At 63.5% G+C, this 23,345-nt stretch overlaps 1 protein-coding gene across 1 annotated transcript in view; it reads left to right on the top strand.

The window, feature by feature from the left end:
• The window catches only part of CFAP46 (cilia and flagella associated protein 46), a 95,843-nt gene extending 75,230 nt beyond the window's left edge, over positions 1-20,613 (top strand). Inside the window, 16 exon segments of the mRNA XM_038579185.1 lie at positions 199-369; positions 6,027-6,124; positions 6,537-6,613; positions 7,101-7,231; positions 7,657-7,733; positions 8,753-8,832; positions 9,848-10,009; positions 14,016-14,080; positions 14,158-14,218; positions 14,289-14,324; positions 14,758-14,860; positions 17,106-17,218; positions 18,362-18,443; positions 19,035-19,171; positions 19,270-19,350; positions 20,070-20,613. Of these exon segments, the coding sequence (XP_038435113.1) occupies positions 199-369; positions 6,027-6,124; positions 6,537-6,613; positions 7,101-7,231; positions 7,657-7,733; positions 8,753-8,832; positions 9,848-10,009; positions 14,016-14,080; positions 14,158-14,218; positions 14,289-14,324; positions 14,758-14,860; positions 17,106-17,218; positions 18,362-18,443; positions 19,035-19,171; positions 19,270-19,350; positions 20,070-20,194 (1,599 nt within the window). The 3' untranslated portion in view covers positions 20,195-20,613.
• The last annotated feature ends 2,732 nt before the right edge of the window (positions 20,614-23,345 follow it).

The raw sequence follows: 23,345 nt of genomic DNA, 5'->3' as shown, positions 1-23,345 counted from the left end.
ACCAGGCCTCATGCTCTAGAGCCCAGAAGTGGGCAGGTGCCGGGGGCACAGTGGTGAAGGGCCTGGGGACTGCCGGTGGCCAGGAGAAGCACAGCATCCCAAGTAGCAGCCCCTGCCACCCTCCCGCATGGGCATCCCCCACCCCGCCCAGGCCCAGGGCTGAGCTCAGCCCCGTGGCGCCCTCCTGTGTCTGTTCAGAGCTGCTCGGCTTCAGAGATGATGCGGGATGTCCTGTTCACGGCCACAGCCAACACCAGCAGCTCGCAGCTGGCGGCCCTGATGCAGCTCCAGCACCAGCTGAAGCAGAAGGGGAGGATGTCCACCAGCTTGTTTGCGAGTGTGAAGCAGAGGCTGGCTGTCATTTCCAAGGTGAGCGAGCCCGCGCAGCCTGCCCTGGCCATGCAGCTCTGCAGTGCCACCCCGCTGCCGCCAGCTGATGGCAGCATGCTCCAGCTCGGCCTCTTGCCAGCTGTGTGGTTCTGGGGGTGCCTCTCACCCTCCTGGCCTCCGCTTCCCCGAGGGCCTTGTGGGCTAGCAGCTCACCTGGTTGGTGGCGGGTGGGGCCCGGGCCTGCAGCAGACTGCGGGAGGGGACAGGGCCCCTGAGGGTGTCCTGGGGGGCGCACTTGTTTCAGCCGCAGGAGACCACTGCAGATACCAGCACATCCTCTTTTGCTTGGATGAGCAGGTGTGAATTGGGGGGTTAAAGAAATGGAACTTGATGAACTGCAACAAATCGGGATGACGGGCTAGGGGCACTCGATGCCATTCGTCTGCCTCCCCTGTTGTTTCCGTGCCCACTTGTGTGGGTCTGACCTCGGCCCTTCAGCCGAGGCTTCCCTTCTCCCTCTGATGCTTGGGGCCGCACCGTCGTTTGTGGAGGGGCGTCCAGTGCGCCGTGGGACGTTGAGCCCCATCCATGGCCTCCTCGCAGCAGGTGCTGGCAGCCCCTCCCTAGCTGCGGCAGCCACAAGGTCCCCAGAATCACCCCGGCTGAGAGCCAGCGCCTTAACCCCACTGCTGGAAAGTCTGCTCTCCTCCTGAAGAGCAGCACGGCCGTCAGAGGCACAGGGACCAGCAGGCCAGTCCCCCAGGAGAAGCAGCACAGCCAGGCACCGCCCTTGGAGGACACATCCATGTGTGTCCACTGAGGCCGGGGTGAGGGTAACCTACCGCTCACCTCAGAGGACAGTTGAGGGACCAGACACATCAATGCACGTGCAGTGCTGAAGACGGGGCCGGTTGCGGGGAGGGCAGGGGCTCTGTCTGGGGCAGGACGGGATCGGGACGAGGTTGGGCGGGACGGGGTCGGGGCGGAAGGGGGGTCGGGATGAGTGCCGGGCGGCCAACTCCATCATGGGTGCTGTGACGTCTCCTCCTGCTGCTGTTCCAAGGGTCCTTGTGGAGCCCTGCATTGGCCTGGTCAGGGGCACAGAGCAGTCGCAGGCTTGGGTCGGCTGCAGGTGGGGGTGCGGCTGCGGACCACAGCCAGGCCGCCGCGGCAGCCACAGCAGGAGCCGCTGTCCTCGCAAGCCCTGTGACAGCTCCCGGGACGGGAAGCTGTCGGCAGCAGCCTGCCCGCGTCAGTGCCGCCTGCTGGGGCATGCGGCCGCCTGTGGTGACCTGCCTGGGGACTGCAGCGGCGCCCGGGCCCTGGGGAGCTTGCCTGCAGCTGTGGACAGCGGTGAACTCCCTCGTGGTTCTCACAGCACCTGGGAAGTAAGGGCCGTCCTGGGAGGAGGTGGCCTCCAGGACACCGGTTCTGGGAGATGCCACGTGAGGTCTCCCCGGGGGGCACGACACGGCGCAGGGAGCAAGGTTTGGCAGGAGGCGCCCGGCTGCGGAGGGAGGGCGTGGGAGAGGCGGAGCAGAGGCAAACGCCCCGGGAGAGACCCTCCGAAGGCCGTGCACACTGGGCCCGTGTCCAGAGGCCAGGGGAACGTGACCCGGAGCTGAGGCAGCAGTGACCTGACAGTGGCTTACCGTGTCCCCAAACTCACGAGTCACAGACTCAGGAACGCCAGCTCCTGCACGCGGGAGGAACACAAGAGCCACGGGCACGTGCGCCCAGCTGCCGCCGCCCAGGATGGGCGCTCCGAGGGCACCTGCGAGCAGCCAGGGGAGACTGCTGCCCACTGTGGCGGCCCAGAGCCCGGGCGAAGGTGCCACCAGGTGGCCGCAGCACCCGACACTAGGAGGAGGGGCGAGACAGAAACACCGGAAGGTAGGAGAGAACCGAGAATACTACAGGGCAAACGCTTAGGTACAAGGAAATAAACTTTGAACGTACAAAATAGTAATTTTAACATCCTGTGGAGTTTAACTTATTTTGTAGAAGTAAAGTGAAAGACGGTGATACAAAAAGCAGGAAGGGTCAGAGCGTACAGCGTGCAGGCTCTGTCCCTGCTAGGGAAGGGTAAAGCTACATTTCTGTGAGATCACAGTAGGCCAAAGTCCCTAGGGTAACCAGTAAAACAACGTGTAACTAAGTTAATAAAAAGGGGGGAAAAAGTAATAGTATTTTATTATCCCAAAGATAGGCAAAAAGAGTGAGGGGAGAGAAATATAAAAACATTATGGTCCCAGTAGGAAAAAAAAAAAAGCAGGGTAATAAGAGATAAAAACCCAAATATCTATGTAAGTAAAATAAATGTAAATCGGCCAAATCGTACAAGTCACAGACTAAGATTGTCGGACTGGCTGAAAAGAAAAACAAAATCTAATCATGTGCTGTTTAAAAGAGACATGCTGCACATACAAGGTCACAGAAATGTTGGGTGGAAAAGATGAGAAATAGTATCCAAGTCATGGAGCTACTCGTCAGATGAAAGCCAGGGGCCCCGCGGGTCGGTCACAGGGATCCCCACCCAAACTCTGTATGTTCAGTGATGTAGCCTCATAGGCACGAAACAGGAGTCACAGGGATAAAAGGGGCCCCAGACAGGCCGGCGTCCAGAGACCCAGTCGGCACGCGGGGCCGTGGGGGAAAGCCCGTCGTGTGCAGACCCGCCGCCGCCGTTCCCGACCGGGACCCGAAGACTCCCAGAGGAGTAGAGTCTGATTCCCTCTGTGTCCTAACCACAAGGCAATTAAATTAGAAGAAGGCCCATAACTGAGAGCTATAATTAATTTGAAATTAAACAGTACCCTTATCATCAGCAATTAGTTAAAGGAGAAATCGGGATGATATTTAGAAAATATTTTAAAGTGACTTACGGAATGAAAATACCACGTGTCAAAACCGACGAGACTTGTCTACAGCAGGCCTTAGAGGAAAAATACAGCCCTGAACACAAGGAGGAAACCTTAAAAACTGTAATCGAGGTTTTGGCCTCTAGAAGCTAGAATAAAAACACCTCTAAGAAAAATAGAAGGTAACAAATAAATACAACAGAATCAAAGGAAAGGAGACAAAATATGGAAGAAGAAACCGACAGTGGTAAAAGGGTTCCAAGGGGACTAATAAAGTTGATGAGCATTTAGGAAGGCCCAAAAAGGAAAAAAAAAAGAAAGAAAGAAAGAAGAAGAAAGAAAGAAAGAAAGAAAGAAAGAAAGAAAGAAAGAAAGAAAGAAAGAAAGAAAGAAAGAAAGAAAACCCCAAATTCCACCATCAGTCATACAAAGACATCATGGAGATCATTCAGACTCCAAAAAAACTAAGAAAGGAGTACTGGACGCAGCCACACTGTGGTGGAGTCTGGCCATCTGGGCCTCGCTGCCCTGACCTCCCCGGCGGCCTTGGGAGTCACAGGAAGCCCTCCCGTGGGCCGTCAACCCACAGGTGCAGCAGAAGCCAAATCAGGCTCCCGGCACGCATTTATTTATTTGTTTGTTTTCACCAATTGGCAATCGGAGTCTAAAATTTGTGCAGAAATGCCAACTTGCTATCCGGAACCTGAGGACCCATTTAAAGCAACAGAAGGTAAGGCAGCGTGCTGCTGACACACAGAGAATATACCACCCACAGAAGGGGGCCAACAGCACGGAAGAAATCCCGAACAAGCTGCATCCACACAGCGCCCGCTGCGTGAAGGGTGGCACTGAGGGCCGCGGGGCAGGGTGGTGCAGGGTCCGCCGGGCCTCCCTCCACATCGCAGACCTTACATGCGAAGGGGGAAACCGTAACAGCATTAGGGGAAAACGAGACGGCCCCCTCGTGACCTCGGGTGTGGAGAAAGGGGAGCCCTGGTGAGCTGCTGGCGGCGGGCACACAAGCTGGCGCAGCCACTCTGGAAGACAGCGTGGAGGCTCCTCATAAAGTTAAAAATAGAGCTGCCCTAGGACCCAGCAAACGCAGTCCTGGGTATTTACCCAAGAAATACAAACACACCGATTCAGAGGGATACAGGCCCCCCGATGTTTGTGGCCGCGTTACTACACAATAGCCAAGGTCTGGAAGCTGCCCAAGTGTCCATCAAGTGAGGAATGGACAAAGAAGATGTGGTCCGTGTACACAATGGGATATTACTCATCAAGAAGAATGAGATCTTGCCATTTGCGATGATGTGGATACAGCCAGAGACTATTATGCTAAGTGAAGTCAGTCAGAGAAGGGCAAACACCATACGGTTTCACTCATATGTGGAATTTAAGAAGCAAAATGAGCAAAGGGAAAAAGAGAGAGAGAAACCGAGAAATAGACTGTTAGCCCTAGAGAAGCCGCTGACGGTCAGCAGAGGGGAGGCGGGGGGGTGAAGGTGTGCACTTGAGCTGGGGTGACGCGTGCACATATTGAATCACGACACTGTGCACCCCAAACGGATATAATGCAGTGTTAACTATTTTGAAATTAAAATAACTTTAAACAGGGCTGCCCGGGTGGCTCAGCGGTTGAGCGTCTGCCTTCAGCCCAGGATGTGACCCTGGAGACCCGGGATCGAGTCCCACGTCGGGCTCCCTGCATGGAGCCTGCTTCTCCCTCCACCTGTGTCTCTGCCTCTCTCTCTCTATGTCTCTCATGAATAAATAAATAAAATCTTAAAAAAAATAACTTTAAACAAAAAGCAAGCCCCAGAGGAGAGCCTCAGAGCCCACATTCTGTGTATACGAGGGACGAGCTCCCTTCCACAAGAAAAAGACAGGCGCTCCCACAGAGAAAAACAACTACAAGACTGGAATTTTACAGAAGATACCCAGATGGTCCATAAACGTTTTTAATGGCCCTCACCTTCAGCGGTTACCAGGGAAATGCAAAACTTAAAGCTGCGTTCAGCTGCCAGTAGCCCCGCGCCAGAGCGGCGGGACCCGAGCAGGTGCCGCGGGCGGAGCGAGGGCGCGTGGGCGGGGCGGGCCTCCCACCTGCGCCCCGGGCCTGCGCCCGCAGAGCTGCTCCCGCACCTCCAGCAGCTTCCCGGGCAGGGCAGCCAAGGTGGGGCCTGCCCGCGGGGCACAGGCTGGGGCGCTCAGGCGCAGGACTCTCCGGGAAGCCTGCCCGGTGCCCTGGGGACGGGGGGGCTCCGGGCCTGCGGCTCCCCGTGGCAGGCGGTGCGGCCCACTGAGGATTTTCCGCTTTCCGTGTGTCTGCTCCACCCGCACACATGACGCCAGTGCAGCCCCGGTGGGTGCTTGCAAATGTGAAACTGGTTCCTCAGCGACTGGGGGTCTGTGCTGAGGGCCGCGGAGCACCCCCCGGTGGGGTGCGGGCCACGCGCAGCAGAGGGGAGGGCGGGGGCGTGAGTGTGTCCACACCCGTGGCGTTCAGGGGACCAGGCAGAGGATGGAGGATGCCATCCTCCAGGGGACCAGGCAGAGGATGGACCAGGCTGGGTGGCTGGAGGACACTCTGTCTCTTACCTGTTGGGTTCTCAGGCAGGTCAGGTTTGTGTCGCCCGAGGGGCAGCTCCGTGGGTCCGGGTGGACTCCGCATGCGCCCTCTGCCCCCTTGTGGCCTCCACGAGTCCTGGGGGGCCTGGCCCCAGCCTTGCGGTGTAGACGGCCCCCCAGCCCACGCCCTCAGAGCCTCCCGGACTTCTCAGGGGCTGGGCCTGCATCGTGCCCGGTCGGTTGATTCCTGCCTGTCCCACGCAGGCTTGGCAAAATCTCTCGGTCACCGAGCAGCATTTTAACCTCCTGAATGAAATCCCGCCTAACCTTCGGATCCTCATCCTGCACCACTCCCGGGACAGGTAAAGCCCTCCTGCTCCTGCTCTGGGGCCGTTCCCCGCCCTGTTAAGAGTGTAGCAGGGTAGCGGGGACGCAGCCTCGATGGGGGGCATGTTGTCCGTGGACCGAAGGCTGGACAGACAGGGGCTGGCAGGGGCTCCCACTGAGATGGGCTGGGGCCAGGCTGTACGGCGGGGGCCTGTGCCTCTGCTGAAGGCCACCTTTACCGTGGCCCGGACGCGCTGGCCTGGCTCGGGAGCTCGCCGCTGATGACTCCCAGATGGGCCCATTTCAACGCTGCGTCTTGACTTGGCCAAGCCATTTATGGGGAGGGGACTCCTGCCGGGTGTATCTGGTTCCCCGAATCAGCATCTCGGGGGCTCCTCTAGGACCCCACGAGCCGGGCTTTGACCCTGCCCTTTGTCCTGCCAACAGGGCCCATCTGTACTGTGCTGCTTATGAGAGACCCAAGTCCATCCCGGCGGCCAAAGGGAAGGTGCTCCAAGTGGGGGGTGAGTCCTGCGAGGTGCTTATCCTGAGCCTGGGGCACGCACCCCGTGGGGCTGCTACAGGCAGGTCCACCCTCCACGCACTTGCTGGGTGGGGTCATTGAGCCTGGGAAGGAGGCAGAGGCATGTGCTTCCGGACCCCTGGCAGCCCCCGGGGCCCCCACTCCCCCTCCTGGAAACACCACCTTCCTGCTCTCCTCAGGCCTCAGGCACAGGATTCCACTTAGCATTTCATTTAAAACGAAGGAAGGCTGTAGCACGCACGGGAAGCTCCCATCCGTGTCCCCACTTCTGACGGCCATCGTGAGCACCCACGGGCGAGCTGTGTCCGTGGCCAGCACCTTCTCACGTGGAGGAGCCCTGTGCCGGCGGCTTGCTCATGCTGTCCCACACTCCCAGCGTTCACGCACGGCCCCACTCTGTCCTCAGCCCCAAAGGGCGGGTCTGTGAGGCCATGGGGCGGGCACAGCAGGGGTGTCGGTCTCCACAGGCTCCTGCAAGGTGGCTCGGGTGGCCGTGAATCCAGCCACCTTCTCCCGCCTGTTGGCCAGCACCCAGCGGTTCCGGGAGCTGACCCAGGCCGAGGTGAACAATGAGGACCTGCTCCCGTGCTCAGGCCCGGTGAGCCCCTGAGCCCAGCTTCCGGGCTGCTCCCACCGCCAGGCAGGTGGGGTCGGGAGGGACAAGTGTGTCCTCAGCCATGCAGGCCCCAGGCAGTGCTGGACACCTGGACTGGGGGCCCCACAGGGTGGCCAATCGTTGACATCCCTGAGTGAGTCTGGTGCCGATGCCTCCCTGATGCCAGCAGAGAAGCCGATGGGGCAGGGGGTGCCAGGGTGGCCTCTCGGGTGGGGGGCAGGCAACCCCGGCAGGAGCACCGTGTGCGGGCGGGTGGGTGGGCCCCTGGCCCCCAGGCTTTTCTCCCGAAGGGCAGGTTCGAGGGCCCTGCAGGGTCCTTCCACTCTGCTCTGACCGTGGGCTGATGCCTGGGTTGAGCCAGGAGCTGGAAAACGTGCAGCCCTGAAAGGGAAGGACACTCTGTGCAGAGCTTCAGTGACGTCCTGGCGTCCATGGAGGAGTACCTGAGGCCGCTGTTCCCCGTGCTCGGCGGCCCCGAGGCCAGGTGCCTGCGGGGGCTGGGGGCTGGGCCACGGGCGGGTGGGCGGGGCCACGGACGGGTGGGCGGGGCCATGGGGCGGGGCCACGGAGGGGTGGGCGGGGCCACAGGGAGTGGGGCGGGGCCACTGGGGGTGGGCGGGGCCATGGGGCGGGGCCACGGAGGGGTGGGCGGGGCCGCGGGGCGGGGCGGGGCCACGGAGGGGTGGGCACGGAGGGGTGGGCGGGGCCACAGGGAGTGGGGCGGGGCCACTGGGGTGGGCGGGGCCAGGGAGGGGCCAGCGACATCTGCAAGACCCCGTGGGGTGGGTTTCGGGCCCAGAGTCGGCGCTGTCCCGGGGACAGACAGGAGGGTCCCCGTGTCTCCATCCCCAGCAGTGCCCCGAAATGCCGGGGGTAGGCAGGAATATGGGGCCCCGCCTGGGGCCGACGGGGTGGGAGCTCAGCCTGCAGGCCAGCGCTGCGGGACCCCGAATCCCAGGGTGAGCCGGGTGGCTGGCTGTGGGGTGGGGGACGCTGTTCCCACCTGGAGGTTCAAGTCTCTGATGCTTCCGTCTGTGCCGAATCAGACGGTGCTGAATTCAAACGGCAAGTGCACAAAGGGCCCTTCACATCCAGAATGCCCGACTCGGGGCGTCTGTCATAGGGGAGAAGCCCTGCTCTGCTGGAAATCCTTTCTGGGGGCTCGTCCCCACCACTCAGGTCCCCTGTGCCCCCAGCCCTTGCAGCACCTGGTGCAGGTACAGGGGAGGAGTGGGGGGCACGGCCCCTGTGATTTGTTCTCAGTAGAGGAAGGCAGAGGGCTTGGCAGTGGGTCAGAGATAATCCAGAGTCCTGGCTGTGCCTGGCTGTGCCCGGTCGTCCCTGGGCCCTGGTACGGGGAGGCGGCCCCAAACCTGAGCTGTGAGAAGTGCCTCGTGGCACTCACCGCCCTGATGTGGAGGCGTCCAGAGCTGTTCTTTCCATTCTTCGTGCACATGATTTTCACTTGTTTTTAAAAACCCGAGGACGTGCTTTGGCTTCCAGGATGCAGGTCCCCACGGCTGTCGCGGATTCTGGGAAGGCAAAGGGCAAAGACAAGGAGAGGAAGGTGTCGCAGGCCCAGGGTGAGTGGGGGCTGGACGGGGCTCTGCTGGGGGGCAGCTGGGCGGGGTGGGGGCCAGGCCTCCCCAGAGGGGTCTGTGCCTGCCCGGCCGCCAGCACAGGGGGACCCAGCGCGCTTGCCCTTCCCCAGAGAGCTGGTGGCCCATGTGCGCGCTGGGGCAGCGGAGACGTGTGGCCCGTCACCCTCCTGGGCACCCCAGATGACCCACGGCCGATGAGCGCAGGATGAAGTGTGCCTGGCTCAGCCGCCCCGGGGAGAGGGCCCGGCTTGGGCCTGGGCGGCCTCGGCACCTCTGCGCTGCCAGGACAGACCCGCCGGCCTCACTGACCTGCCTGCGCCACCTGCCACGGCCCAGACGGGAGGTGCTGTGGCGCACCCGGGGGCTCCACCGCTCACCCGGCACTGCGGGTTGATAAATCGCTCTTCAAAGGCATTTTTATGGGTCGGCTTTCCGTGGCCCCCGCAGAATCCATGAGCAGAGGGAAGGGTGATGAGGCCAGGGCCGGAGGCTGTGGGCATGGAGGGAAGCAGGCCCGCCCCGTGGTTCGGAGGCCGCCTCTGCCCGCCTGAGGTCAGCTCTGCCCTAGAACTTCCCCAGATTAAGGTCTTTGCTCACTTTTAAGCGATTTGGTTTTGCTTTGAACATACGGCGCGTTCAATCCAAGTGTCTTGTGGCCTTGCCCTCTGCGTGCTTTGGGCCTGGCGGAAGGAGCGGGTCGTCCAACAGGCCAGGCAGGTCCCCCGGCCTTGAGGGCTCCACGGCCGCCGGGCGGGCTGCCACGTGACAAGTGTGCAGACCTTCATCCTTCGAGAGGGGCTCCGTGGTGAGAGGGGTCCTGGCCTGGAGCTGCCCCGGAGCTGGCCACGTGGAGGCTGGACCGCGGAGGCCTGGGGAACCTGGCGGGAGCTCTGCGGGCCTGCATCTCCGCACAGCGAGTGCAGCCCATCCTGGGCTTCGTAGGTCCGGGGGAGCCCATCCCCCGCCGCCTTCGTAGCTGCTGCCTCCCTGCCCACAGTTCAGCTCGAGGCTGCAGACGACACCGTCCTCATCGTGGACAGGCATCTTCTGGAGCTGCCCCTGGAGGGCCTCTCTGTGTTTGAGGCAGGGATGGTGTCCTCCGTGTCCCGAGAATTCTCCCTGCAGATGCTGTGCAATCGCCTCCGGAAGGAGGAGACAGGTAAGGGGCACCCTCGGCCGCGCCCCAACTGCCTTCACTGCGGGCCCACCCGGGTCACCTCCAGGCGCTCCCGCCACATGCTCTAATCAGTGGCTGCCACCTGCTTCGGGGGCCTCAATGGCGTGTGAGGTGCCGTGGCTCCCTGGAGGAGAGGTTAAACACTGATCTCGGCCTCACGAGCCTGTTTGAAAGGTGTGGGTGGGTGGTGACCAACGACATGGCCACCTGCTTCCTGGGTGGTGAGCAGAGGCAAGGAGGGAGGGACCAGGAGCAGGGACAGGACTCAGGCCATTGGCAACCATGGGCCCAGAGCCTGAAACCATCTAGGCTGTAGCTTGTGCTCTGTGCTGTTTTACGCACTTCAACAAATATGAAGTTAAATTAAAAACAAATAGTTTGGGCTTTGGCTTCCATCCCAGAGGAGGTAACAAGGACCGAATTTGCCCTTCCAACAGAAACAGGTGAAAACTGGAAAGAGAGGCAACGGTGGGTTTTGGACTCTGGAGGGTGGGGCTGACCCCACATAAGACGGATCCGAGCCTAGAGGAGCGATGACCTGTGCTCAGAGCCCTCGGAAGGGGAGTACGGCAATTAATAATGGCCAGTGTCTCCCACCAAATCGAATGCAAAACAACGGGTCCAGAAGTTTCCATAAGCCCCAGCCACAGGAGGCAGAGAGGAGACTACAGGGGGGGTGGTCAGAGCGACAGGCCCCCGGGCGGCGTTTCAGGAGCAGCCACAGAACACAGGCGCTGCGCTCGCAGAAGCAAGGCCAAGAGTGACCCCGACTTCCCGACGGAGCCAGCGCAGCCGGCGAGCGACAGACATCCCTACGTTAGTGCCGAGGGTCGGAGCCGCAGCCCACACGCCGTGAGGACAGCGAAGTGGAACACAGAAGCACCCAGGAATGCGCAAAGGGCAGGAAAAGGGAAAGAGCCGCTGGGGCCGGTAGAAACAAACAGCAGGTGTGTCCACACCAACCAGCAGGCGCCCCCTCCTCCGTGGAGGGTCCCAGCCCCCGACGAAGAGGGAGGGCTCTTTGTGGGCGAGTCCGCGTCCAGGGCCAAGTTTTGGCAGGTTGTCTGGTTTTCATTCTTTTTTTTTGGTTGGCAGGGTTTCCATAGGTTTGTGTGTGCACTTTCTTATTTTTGTGACCACAGATGCCGCCTCCCACCCTGTAGTTTGTTCACTCTCTTAAATGGTGTCTTTTGAACAAAATATATTTTAAAAGGTTTTATTTATTTATGCATGAGGGACACAGAGAGAGAGAGAGGCAGAGACATAGGCAGAGGGAGGAGCAGGCTCCATGCAGGGAGCCCGACGTGGGACTCGATCCAGGACCCCAGGATCACGCCCTGGAGTCGAAGGCAGGCGCTAAACTGTTGAGCCACCCAGGGATCCCCGCTCTGGGGTCTTTTTAAAAACTTGTTGACTCACAATCATGAAGCTCTTCTCCCATGGTATCTCGTAAATACATCTGGTTTTCTTTTCTGCCTTTAACATTTTATCCACCCTCCTGACCTACAGCGCAAGGTACGGTTTCCATTTCTTTCCCGACATGAGCACCCAGTGGTCTGTGCGTCGTTTACAGGAAGGTCCTTGTTTCTCCTCTGCTCTGGGTGGCCCGTGTTGCTGTGGCAGCAGCAGAGAGTAGAGCACCCCCGGGGGGGTGGGAGGACTCCCCAGAATCTGAGTGTGACCTGACCCCTGTGCAGATGTGACCCAGGGACCGCCCTGAGACAGCAGAGTGACCCAGATGACCCAGGAGGCCCGATGGCAGCACCAGGGTCCTTTTAAGATGGAGGCAGGAGGGTGGCAGAGGGATGGGAAGAGCCGCGCTGCGGCCTCTGAAGATGGGGAGGCAGCGAGGCCGCCAGGAGGCAGGTTGTAAGGAAAAGGCGGGGAACAGATTCTCTCCAGAGCCCCCAGGAGGAAACAGCCTGGCCACACCTGGATTCCAGCCCAGGGGGACCCTTTTCGACTTCTGACCTCCAGACGGTGAGACAGTAAATGTGTATTTTAAGATCCCACGTTTGGGGCAGTTTGTTAGGGCAGCAACGAGACATGCACACAGGCTCTGAGCGTGAAGTACCAGTAATACTGACTAAGCGTGAGTTCAGGCTCTCCAAACGCATTAGTGGGTGCTGACCACCAGGACCCCGCACACCCAGAGCAGGGGCGAGCTCAGGGCCGCGGGCCGCGCCGGCTGCAGGAATGCCGCGTGCGTGGGAAGAGCTCAGGGTTCTTCAGGGAGAACGACCAAAAGAAGAGAATTGGCGGATGAGCCCCAGACCAACAGTCGGAGAACGAGTAAGAAAAACAAACGAACGGAACGCGTGAGCCGAGTCCCCGGGAGCCAGGGACCGGGAAGCACACACAGGCCAGGGAGAGGAGAGGCAAAGCCCCAAGGACGCCCGGAGGGATGAGCAACACTGGCCGACACCACAGTGATTGGGACAGAAGCCGCTACCAGGACGTGGATTTCTTAAATCCCCCTGCATTTGGAAATTTAGAAACACACTTGTGCACATCTCATGGGACGGGACGGTCCACGCCTGGCGGAGTGAGGGCAGCGGGGCTGGAAGGGCCTCACAGCTTGAACATTTGTATTGGGAAAGGAAAAGGTTGGATGTTCATAAGCCTTAAAGCATCGAATTTATGAAGTTAGAGCAAGAACAGCAAAAAAAAAATCTCTTAAGAAAGCAGAGGAAAAAAAAAAAGAAAAAGAAAAAGAAAAAAAAAAAGAAAGCAGAGGAAGTGTCCAATAAACGCATGAGCAGACATCAACAAAAATAGAAAACAAAATCTTTTTAAAAAAACTCATTAAATAGACACATTCTGGTAAGAATGATCAAGAAAGAAGTGGATGGTGCACAAATACGCGTCAGGAATGAAAAGAGACTCAAACTCTAAAGATGCCGCAGAGATTTGGAAGATCGTCAGAGACCGGACGACCGCGTATCCAAACCCTTAGGCCAAGCGGACCGCGTCCTGGGGAAGCACAGCTCCCGGACCCCGAAGGAAAACCCTGAGGGCCTCCGAGCCAGCAAGGAGGGGAGATGGACGACTTACCCCGCTGGGATCGACCAGACTTTCCAGAAACCGTCCACGCCAGTCTCTACGGGTCTCCTCGAGAGTAGAGCGGAGGGCCCACCCGGCCTAGACTTCCGTCGCCCCGGGCACCCAAACTGCCAAGAACAGCACAAGAAAGAAAAATAGAACTCTCACCACCCAGCCCGAACCCACAATTTACAAGTGTCATTAGATTAGATTAAACGAAAACAAACTTACAAGCATCTCAATTGCTGCAGAAAAACAACATTTGATAAAATGCGTGCATTCGTAGTAGAAATTCTTAGCAAAGGGGACAGAGTGAAATACCTCACGCCGGTGGAGGCGCCACCTGGACCTGGGGCCCGCTGCCTTCCTGAGGGCACCCCCGGGGAGCCTGCCGTCCCCGCCCTGCTGGAGCCTCGATGCGGGGGGGGGGGGGGGGGGTGCAGAAACGGGACGCACGAGGGAGAGGGAGGAAGGCGAGGCAGTAAACTGCCATCCTCTGGGCCCCTCTGATAGAACCAGGAGCCACCAGAACGCTGCGGCGTAAATCCTCGTGCGGGGGGCAGAACCGCCCAGTGGGTGCTGGGCCCGCTGTGTGAACGGTCAGCCAGGTGGGCTGGGGCCTCCGGGACTCGCCTCTGGTGGGGTCCCCTGCGCCGCCTTCCCCGGCCCTGCGACCTTAACAATTCAGAGGCGACTGCTCTCTCGGCTTCACAAGAATTAAAGTAAAAAAAAAAAAAAAAAAAAAAAAAAAAGATTTAAAGTCAATTGTTCACTACTTTTGGGTTTGTTTTTTTGTTTTTGTTTTTTTTTAATTGAGGTGAAAGTCACAGAATGTAAACTTAACCCTTTTAAAGTATGAACAGTTCAGGGACAGTTAGTGTGTTCATGATGCCGTGTGCCACCAACTCTACTAGCCCCGAACACCACCTTCTCGTGTCGTCTGCAGCCGAAGGGGCCATGAAGAAGGAAGGCAGAGGCAAGAAGAGGAGTCCAGGGAAGAAGGGATGGAAGGTGGGCACGTGGGCCTGGGGGGCCTGGGGTCCCAGCTGCGGGACACAGGACCCCAACGACCCTTGTCCGTGGCGCAGGACACTCCACCCCGGCTCATCCCGCCCGACTGCATCATCGTGGACGCCGACAAGTTCAAGTGTATCCTTTACCGGCCCCGCTGCCCGGGTGGCCCAAGCCCGAGCGCTGTTGCTCCTTAACCGAGACCTAGTCGTGGTGGACCCCTACGAGGAGGCCCAGGGCACAGGTGAGTGCCTCCCCGGGCCACGCTGGGCTCCCTCACAGGGCAGCGTGGCCGCGGTGCTGTGGCCTCGGAGCCGGCCTCCTGGGCACGGCCTCTGTCCCCCGGCTGCCCCGGTTACACCGACCACGCGGGGGGAGTAGGCCCTTCGCCCTCACAGCCACGTCAGGACAGTGGTCGTGGGAAAGATGAACCCCTAAACGGAGTCCGGTGCAGAAACGGGACTTGGTGCTGCCCACTGCAGCGCTGAGTAGTCAGCTCCTGGGGGTTGCTTTGGCTAAACTGGTTTTTAGACTCTTTACAAAGGAGGGAAGGCGCCCTGACGTGCCCACCAGCAGCAAACGTGGAGTCGGCCGGGCCCTGGGTCAGGCCTGCTGCTGCCCACGCCCGCGGCCTCGCAGCTCCGCCCTGCTTGCTCACCGCTCCATTCCTGTCGCAGAAATGCTGACTCCTGTCTTCGTCACCCGGGAAATTCTGGAGAGATTCCGAGACACGTTCACCGCCCTGTGGGTGGGCCATCTGGGCAATAAGCACCTGCCCAGGTTGGTGTTGGGGTGTCCTGCAGGGGGCAGGTCTGTGTGGGCAGCTGGAGGGGTGCTCTGCACGTGCTGGGAGGGGCCGTCCTCCGTCTCCCCTTGTCTCCCAGGCGCCCCCGGCCTGGACCTCCCATTCTGCCCCGTGCACCCCCACCTCTGCTGCCCCCCCAGGGGCTCCTGGGGTCTGGCCTTTCTCCATCACACTGCGGGCTCCCCCGTCCTCATGGTGCCTGTGTGGGGGAGTCACTGTCCTCATACCCACTGCACAAGTGAGGACCTGGCACCCAGGGGTGGGCTCCTGCCCGGGAACCCCAGGCAGTCCAGTGCCCGCCGGCCCCTGGCTCTGACAGCTGGGGGGAGTGTTGGGGAGAACCTGGAGAGGGGCGGGGCCTGCTGGGGGCGGGGCTGTGGGAGAGGAGGGCGGGGCCTGCTGGGGGCGGGGCTGTGGGAGGAGGCGGGGCCTGCTGGGGGCGGGGCTGCGGGAGAGGAGGTGGGGCCTGCTGGGGGCGGGGCTGTGGGAGAGGAGGGCGGGGCCTGCTGGGGGCGGGGCTGTGGGAGGAGGCGGGGCCTGCTGGGGGCGGGGCTGTGGGAGAGGAGGGCGGGGCCTGCTGGGGGCGGGGCTGCGGGAGAGGAGGGCGGGGCCTGCTGGGGGCGGGGCTGCGGGAGAGGAGGTGGGGCCTGCTGGGGGCGGGGCTGCGGGAGAGGAGGTGGGGCCTGATGGGGGCGGGGCTGCGGGAGAGGAGGTGGGGCCTGCTGGGGCGGGGCTGTGGGAGAGGAGGGCGGGGCCTGCTGGGGGCGGGGCTGTGGGAGAGGAGGTGGGGCCTGATGGGGCGGGGCTGCGGGAGAGGAGGTGGGGCCTGCTGGGGCGGGGCTGTGGGAGAGGAGGGCGGGGCCTGCTGGGGGCGGGGCTGTGGGAGGAGGCGGGGCCTGCTGGGGGCGGGGCTGCGGGAGAGGAGGTGGGGCCTGCTGGGGCGGGGCTGTGGGAGAGGAGGGCGGGGCCTGCTGGGGGCGGGGCTGTGGGAGGAGGCGGGGCCTGCTGGGGGCGGGGCTGTGGGAGAGGAGGGCGGGGCCTGCTGGGGGCGGGGCTGCGGGAGAGGAGGGCGGGGCCTGCTGGGGGCGGGGCTGTGGAGGAGGCGGGGCCTGCTGGGGGCGGGGCTGCGGGAGAGGGGGTGGGGCCTGCTGGGGCGGGGCTGTGGGAGAGGAGGGCGGGGCCTGCTGGGGGCGGGGCTGTGGGAGAGGAGGTGGGGCCTGATGGGGGCGGGGCTGCGGGAGAGGAGGTGGGGCCTGCTGGGGCGGGGCTGTGGGAGAGGAGGGCGGGGCCTGCTGGGGGCGGGGCTGTGGGAGGAGGCGGGGCCTGCTGGGGGCGGGGCTGTGGAGGAGGCGGGGCCTGCTGGGGGCGGGGCTGCGGGAGAGGAGGTGGGGCCTGCTGGGGCGGGGCTGTGGGAGAGGAGGGCGGGGCCTGCTGGGGGCGGGGCTGTGGGAGAGGAGGGCGGGGCCTGCTGGGGGCGGGGCTGTGGGAGGAGGCGGGGCCTGCTGGGGGCGGGGCTGTGGAGGAGGCGGGGCCTGCTGGGGGCGGGGCTGTGAGAGCAGGGCGGGGCCTGCTGGGGGCGGGGTTGTGGGAGAGCAGGGCGGGGCCTGCTGGGGGCGGGGCTGTGGGAGGAGGCGGGGCCTGCTGGGGGCGGGGCTGTGGGAGGAGGCGGGGCCTGCTGGGGCGGGGCTGTGGGAGAAGAGGGCGGGGCCTGCTGGGGGCGGGGCTGTGGGAGAGGAGGGCGGGGCCTGCTGGGGGCGGGGCTGTGGGAGGGGGCGGGGCCTGCTGGGGGCGGGGCTGCGGGAGAGCAGGGCGGGGCCTGCTGGGGGCGGGGCCCGAGTGCTGGGGGCAGGGACACTTCCCTGTGGGTGCTCTCTGAGACCTGGGTGCGGTTGGCCGTCAGGGACGCATCCTTCTAGCACTTTCCAGACTCCCTGCTCAGTGAGATGAGGACTCATTACTGGGAGTCGAGGGCCATTGTCAGGAGAGCCACGTGGATAGAAGGAGCCCAGGCGGGAGCTGACCCTGGGCACCAGGAGAGTGGCCGTTAGCTCTGTCCCAGCCGAGGGGGTCGGGGAGTGAAGAGCACAGACCCATCCCGAGAGTGTGCAGCCCTGAAGGCCCCCGTCCAGGGGTGGTCCTGGCTGCAGCACCTGGGGACACCGGGACACCTGCTGCCTGCCTCTGGCTCCGCCCACGGGGCCACCCTCCTTTGCGTTGCAGCCAGGCCGAGTGGGAGCAGCTCCTGGGCAGCTGTGGCGGCTTCTTCTTCTATGGGATGGAGAGCTTCCTGTCTCACATACTGGTGGAAAGTTTGGCTGCCATGAACCTTCAAGGTGAGCCCGTCCCTCAGCGCCGCCCAAAGCCCCACGCTCTGCCGGGCCCCAGTGCGCCGGATGAATCCACGCAGGGACAGAGCAAGGCCCCTGAGTCCCCACCGGTCACCCTCTGATAAAGGGCTTGTGGGGGGGCCCTTGGGGGCCCCTCCGGCTCTGCCCCTCCTCCACTCCCAGAGACCCTCCGCCAGAGTCGGGAGCTGGCCGGGCGCTTCCAGGGCACACTGGCCACAGCCCCCACCGCTCCTGCTGTACACGCGGCTCCTCTCGGCCTGGCACGCTGTGGCTGTCCCCTGAGGACTCCCGAGTACGAGGCCTCACTTGCCCTTGGTGCCCTCGTCCTGAGGCAGTGGCTGACTGGCCGCACTGCAGAGTCGCTGGGAGCCTTTCAGGGACCCTAGAGGGTGCCCTCAAGAGGCACGCGGCCCCCTGCTGGCAGCACAAGCAGCACAGGGACGTCTGTCCTGTGGTCAGGGCAGCTGAACCCCTGGCCCATCACCTGGTACCTGTCTCCTTTCCAGCCCCCGAGAGATGGGCCATCCACAGCCCACCCACCCCAGAGCCGGTCACCTGGGGATTCCTTGCCCCAAGGGGAGGTAGGAACCGGCCCTCTCAGGGGCCGTCTCGGAGGCACGAAGCTGAGTTCTCAGGCTCACCAGGCTTGGGGGAGGGTGACGGCACCGCTGGCGCCCCGTGCTGCCCCCATCGAGGCTCGTCCTCACGCGCTGGAGGTGCCGCCTGCCCCTGTCCACAGCCAGGCCACTGCAGGAAGTGGGGCTCTCGGCGTGCCCACAGCCAGGGGTCGCACTCGGATCCTGGCACCCATCTCGGGGCACACGAGCCAGGGTGACCAGCCTTCACCCCGTGCCTGAGACCACCCCCCGCAGGCTGGGGTGCTTGTGCATGGCATGCTGGGAGCAGAGCCGCCTGCACGAGGAGACAGCAAAGGGCGGGGAGTTCCTGAAGCAGATTACGTCCCCGAGAGCTCGTGCAGCCAGTGGGTCTTGGGAAAGGGTCTGTGGACGTCAGGTCCGAGTATGGGGCTGCGTTTCCCCGATCCTCGCACCCCTGGTGCCGCCCCCAGCCTGCACTGGCCTGCCCGTCCTGGGCGTGCAGCTGCTCAGGCCCCTCCGTGCCCCGCAGAGTGCCAGATGATGGTCCTGCTGGACCTGACGCGGTCCTACAAGAGCATGCGGCGGCAGGCGGAGCGCTCGGAGAACAAGAGGTGCCTGGGCCCCTGCACCGGCCTGGGCCGGCCGCCTGCCTCCACTCCCGGTGCCGGGGGGCCAGGACTGATGGGTGTGCTCCAGGGGCTGTGGGGGCCAGAGTGTCCCTGCACCCCCGGGCAGAGCCCTGGAATCCGCCCCCGACCCCTTCCCTGGAAGAGCCGGGGGCGGGGGTGCAGTGGGAGGGGAGGGCAGCTCCAGCAGCAGAGCACAGGCCGGCCTGTCCTCCCGAGGCCTGCTGGGACTGGGCCAGGGGACAGAGGGCCGGCCGCCGGGGGGGTGCCCTGGCTTCAGAGCGCCCCACGTCTCGTGCACCCCAGGCCTGTGTGGGCTCCCAAGGTGGCAGAGCAGGGGCCTGTCTCATGACGGATGCTTTGCGTCCCGGCTCCCCCGAAAGGCTGGGAGTGGCCCCGAGGGATTGGGCGGCGCCCCGGGTCGCCCTCTTATTGGACGACATGGGGGGGGGGCGGGGGGCGGGAGGGTGTTCTGATTCCTTCGCGAACCCCAAGAGCTTCCGTCCACTACCCGGTGCTATCTGGTCTGAGGGCTGGGCGGCTCGGGCCGTCCCACTGGAGCTCCATCCCCCGCAGCGTGGCCCAGCTGTGCTTGGAGGACCCCATCGAGACCGCCGTGCTCCTGAGTCTGGCGGGGGTCAGGAGCATCCTGGCAAACCAGTGGCCGACGCTCCTGCGGGACAACGCGCTGCGGGCCAGCGTCCTGTGGGAAAGTGAGTGGCGGGCATCCCGGGCGCGGCCCCAGCCTGCGGGCCCCCCAGAAGCCCGCAGGCCGCGCCCCTGGCCAGTCTGAGAGGTGTCGCCTTCCTAGATCTGTTGGCGCTTGGCAAGCCGATCGGGAGAGCAGCGCGCGTCCTTCAGAAGATGGGAGCTGGTGACGTGAGTAGCCACGGTACGCGGCTGTCCCTCAGCCCCGCCGGCGTCCCCGCGGCCTGCAAGGCGGGGTGCCCACTGCGTCTGCGCCCCTCCCCGGGCCAGCAGCGCCGACGGACAGCACAGCCCCCCGTGGGAGCTGGCACCGCAGACCCTTGGGGCAAAACGTGGGCGTTAGGAGTGCGCGGGCGCCGGAGGCCTGGAGCCCAGGAGCCCTTGGGGCGGGCGCACGAGCCTTCTAGGTGCGCAGCGCAGAAGGAGCTTAGGGTTTAGGAGCGACAGGGTCCAGGGGCCCGCATACGGCTGTGAATGCGTTGGGGGTGGAACCTGCCACAGGTGCATGAGGGCGGAGGCCCCGGGAGAGCCGGCCGTGCAGCCGCTGCTGACAAGTTGCTCTGTGGACGGAGGAAGGGGAAGCCGCGGCGCCCCCCCCCCCCGCCCCCGTGCTCGCTGCCGTCCCGTGCTGATGTGCCCTGGAAGCAGGGACAAAACCGTGATTGTCGCGCAGGCCTCCCCACAGTCAGCGGTGGCAGCAGGAGGTCGGAGCTGGCGGGGGCCCGGCTGCCCGGCCCTCCGTGCTGCGAGTGGGCCCCTCGGCTCAGTGTCCCTCAGCGTCCCCGGGAGCCGATGGCGGCAGTGTCCACGTTCAGGGCTGCGTCCGCAGGCAGTCGGGCCCCCTCGTCCTCCGGGTGCCCCCGTGAGCCGGGCCGCCGCGAGCGCTGTCCCACTCTCCCTCAGATGAGTCTGCGTGGACCTCCAGGGACAAGCCTCCGTACCTCTGGCCGCAGCTCGGTGACTCCGCTTGGCTCCCTGTCACCCTCAACTCCGTCCTGTATGGGCTGCCCCACCTGGCCGTCGGGTGACCCCGGGGCCAGGGCCTGCAGACCCTGCCGCTGAGGAGCCACCGCCCAGCCCTCCCCAGACGTCGGCTCCCCTCCTCCAGTGGCCCCGCCCTGAGCCCCAGTTCTGCTCGGGGTCAGGCCAGGGCCCTCCGAGTCTGGCCGGCTCAGGGGCTTCCTCCTCGGGACCCCCTCCCCCAGGCTTGTCTGGGGACCCTGGTGGAGGAGGAGAGTCGGAGGGGTGCATCGCTGACCCCATGGCTGCCAGGACCCCAGAACCCTCCCCGGCACTGTGCCTTCCCTCGGGCCCCAGTGGTGGGGGGCGGCTGTATTTGGGGTAGGGCTGGTCCTGGGCTGAGGCTCTCCCTGGGGGTCCCCCGGGTCCCGGACAAGGAACACCATGGATTTGGCGTGAGCCTCTTAGTAAACGACAAGTGTCTGCATCCCCGTGTGCGGTGTGGCCTGGGGCCCCGGGTGCAGCACCGTCCTGCATGGGCCTCAGCCGACATCGCCGGATGAGCGCGTGAGCGAAGGGAGTCCAGCCCCGGGGCCTCGGATGTGCCCATGAGGCCGGGTCCCCAGAGGCAGCCAGAGCTCCCCGGGAGTCACGGGCGTCTGCTGGAGGCAGAGGTGGCTGAGACGTGCAGCCCTGGTGTCCCAGGCCCACGGGGGGGACGTGCAGCAGCAACACCTCCCCCACGGTCGTGGGCACCACAGTGGACCAGGGCAGCCCCGGGAGAGGCCGCCGACCCAGGGCTGGACAGGCCGCCAGAGCCGAGGTGGCCGTGGGAAGAGCAGAGGCCCCGGTGCCCAGCAAGTGCCCTGCGCAGGCCCCCAGCCACCCTGGCCCATGTGGAGGCTGGGGACGGAGCGGCTAGGACCCCGTGTCCCCAGAATCCCCCGGGCTGGTGGCCGTGGACGAGGAGAGCCGGCTCCAGGTCTCTCTGGGTGGAGCTGAGCCCGTCAGAGTCCACGGGCGGTGGGGGTCCTGGTCCCCAGGGGCGCAGCAGCCAGGACGGGGAGCCCGGCCCGGGGGCCACTGGCACTGCCCCTTCCAGGCCCCAGCACAGATCGCAGCCTTCTGCCTGCCTCACCTGGACACGCGTGGCCTCCGAGCACCAGCTCTGGGGACACCTGGGAGCCGGGGGCAGCCCCCCTTAGGCCAAGGCACCACGGTCACTCTGGGCTGGGAGGCCTGGAGCTAAGCGGTCGGGAGACCTGCTCGCCCGGGTTCCTCCCTCTGGTGCGGTGAGGAGCGTGGACGCGCGTGTCCTGGCCTCGTGTCCTGGACGCGGGTGGCAAGCCCACGCTCAGCCCCTGCCCGGGGCCAGACAGGCTGCACGGGGGCCTCCTGGGTGGCGCGGAGGCCCGGCCCCATAGTGAGGCAGAGAGTGTGACACTGGACGGCGGGAGCATCCCATGGACCTGCTGACCCTGCTGCGGGGAAGAGGCGGCCCGGGCCCCGACGTCACCCACGGGGCGGAGACGAGGCAGCCTCTGGGCGGCCGTTGGGCTGCGTCCTCTGACCTCGGCGTGTGCCCAGCTCGCGCCCGGCCCCGCGCCCCAGGCCGCACCCAGAGAAGCGGGGCTCCGGGCTCCGTTGGCGCGCGGTCCGTCCCACCAGCGTGAGCCCTAGACACAGGCCAGTGTCCTTCCCCGGGAGTGGCCGAGCGGGGCCTGGCGCGTGTGCCCGCGGGGTCCCCAAGGACAGGCAGCGAGCCGCCGACCCCTGACGGCCTCCGGGGCGCTACCGGCCGGGTCACACACCGCATGGGTCGCGTCATGGGTCGCGTCCGACGCATTCTCAGGATGACGAGAGCACAGGGAGGGAGAACATGGCGGCGTCGCGGGGGGCGCGGGGGGCGCAGGGGGCGCGGGGCCCGGGCAGGCAGGGGTCCGTGCGCAGGTGCACGCACTCTGGGCACCGGGCGGAACGGAGCTCGGCGGCGGTCGGGCTCCAGGTCCAGGCGCCCCGCTGGGAAGCCACGCGAGGGCCGCGCCGCCCCGACTGTCTCCGCGACTCCTTGCAAATCTACGGTCAGTTCAACGTAAGAACTTTCAAAACAGCTCATGTCTGAGAACATCGAAAGGTGGTGATTCCCTTCTTTTTGTTTAATTTTTTCCCTTTTGTCAAACATACACATACTTCTTCCAGTTAAAAAAAAAAAAATAAAAGAGCTAACTAATGATCAAGGAATAAATTCAAATCAGAGCAGCCGTGGATATATGAGCTTCCTTCTAGAAAGATGTTGGCACCCACCCAAACAACAAGAATAAAAGCCTCTGGAGATATTTCATCTGTGCAGCCTCACATTTTTTACCTTATGCTGTGTCTACGCGTGTGAGAAATATGAAACGTGAGTGCTCGTCCGCGTATCGGAGGCTTTGAAATAACTTTCTGAGTTATGCCCCAGCAACATGACAAATCACATTATCAATTAGCTCCTGTAACAGAAGTGGCATCCCGTAATATATTCACGCATGAAAAAATTGCATGGGTGGAATTTATGTAACCCTAACAACTGTAAGGAGAGAAAGGATCACTTGGAATTTATTGGTGATCATAGACGGAAGGTAATTGGAATGGCGGGCCGGCCTCGGAGGGAGGTGGCGGGATCCCCGCGATGCCCGTGCCCGGGGCCCTGGGGCTGCAGGGGGCCAGGCGGCCCTGAGCCCGTCACTCGGGAGCCCGTCCTGTCCTAGGGGAAGGGCAGCCCTGGCCTCGGGGCCCGGAAGGGCCTGACCTCGCCCCGCTCCCAGGCCGCGTGTCCAGGCCCAGGCCGGCCGGGCCCCTCCCTTGCAACGACTGGAAGCACCAACGTGCTCCGGCTTGCTTGGCAGTCACCATTTTAAAAGTCACATCTGTTTTAATTTTTTTTAAAGATTTTATTTCATGAGAGACACAGAGAGAGGCAGAGACACAGGCAGAGGGAGAAGCAGGCTCCATGCAGGGAGCCCGACCTGGGACTCGATCTCGGGACCCTGGGGTCACGCCCTACGCCGGAGGCAGGTGCTCAACCGCTGAGCCCCCCAGGCGTCCTTCATCTGTTTTAATTCATATCTTGAAAATTGTGATTTCCATTTTTTTAAAAAGACGTATTTATGTATTTTACAGAGGCGGGGGTGGGTGCAGAGGGAGAGAGAGTCCCCCGCAGAAGTCCCCACCGAGCCTGGG

The sequence above is a fragment of the Canis lupus genome, chromosome 28, assembly GCF_011100685.1.
Source record: "Canis lupus familiaris isolate Mischka breed German Shepherd chromosome 28, alternate assembly UU_Cfam_GSD_1.0, whole genome shotgun sequence".
NCBI lineage: Eukaryota > Metazoa > Chordata > Mammalia > Carnivora > Canidae > Canis > Canis lupus.
Note: the sequence above shows the minus strand (reverse complement) of the source record. Positions and strands in the feature narration are given on the sequence as shown.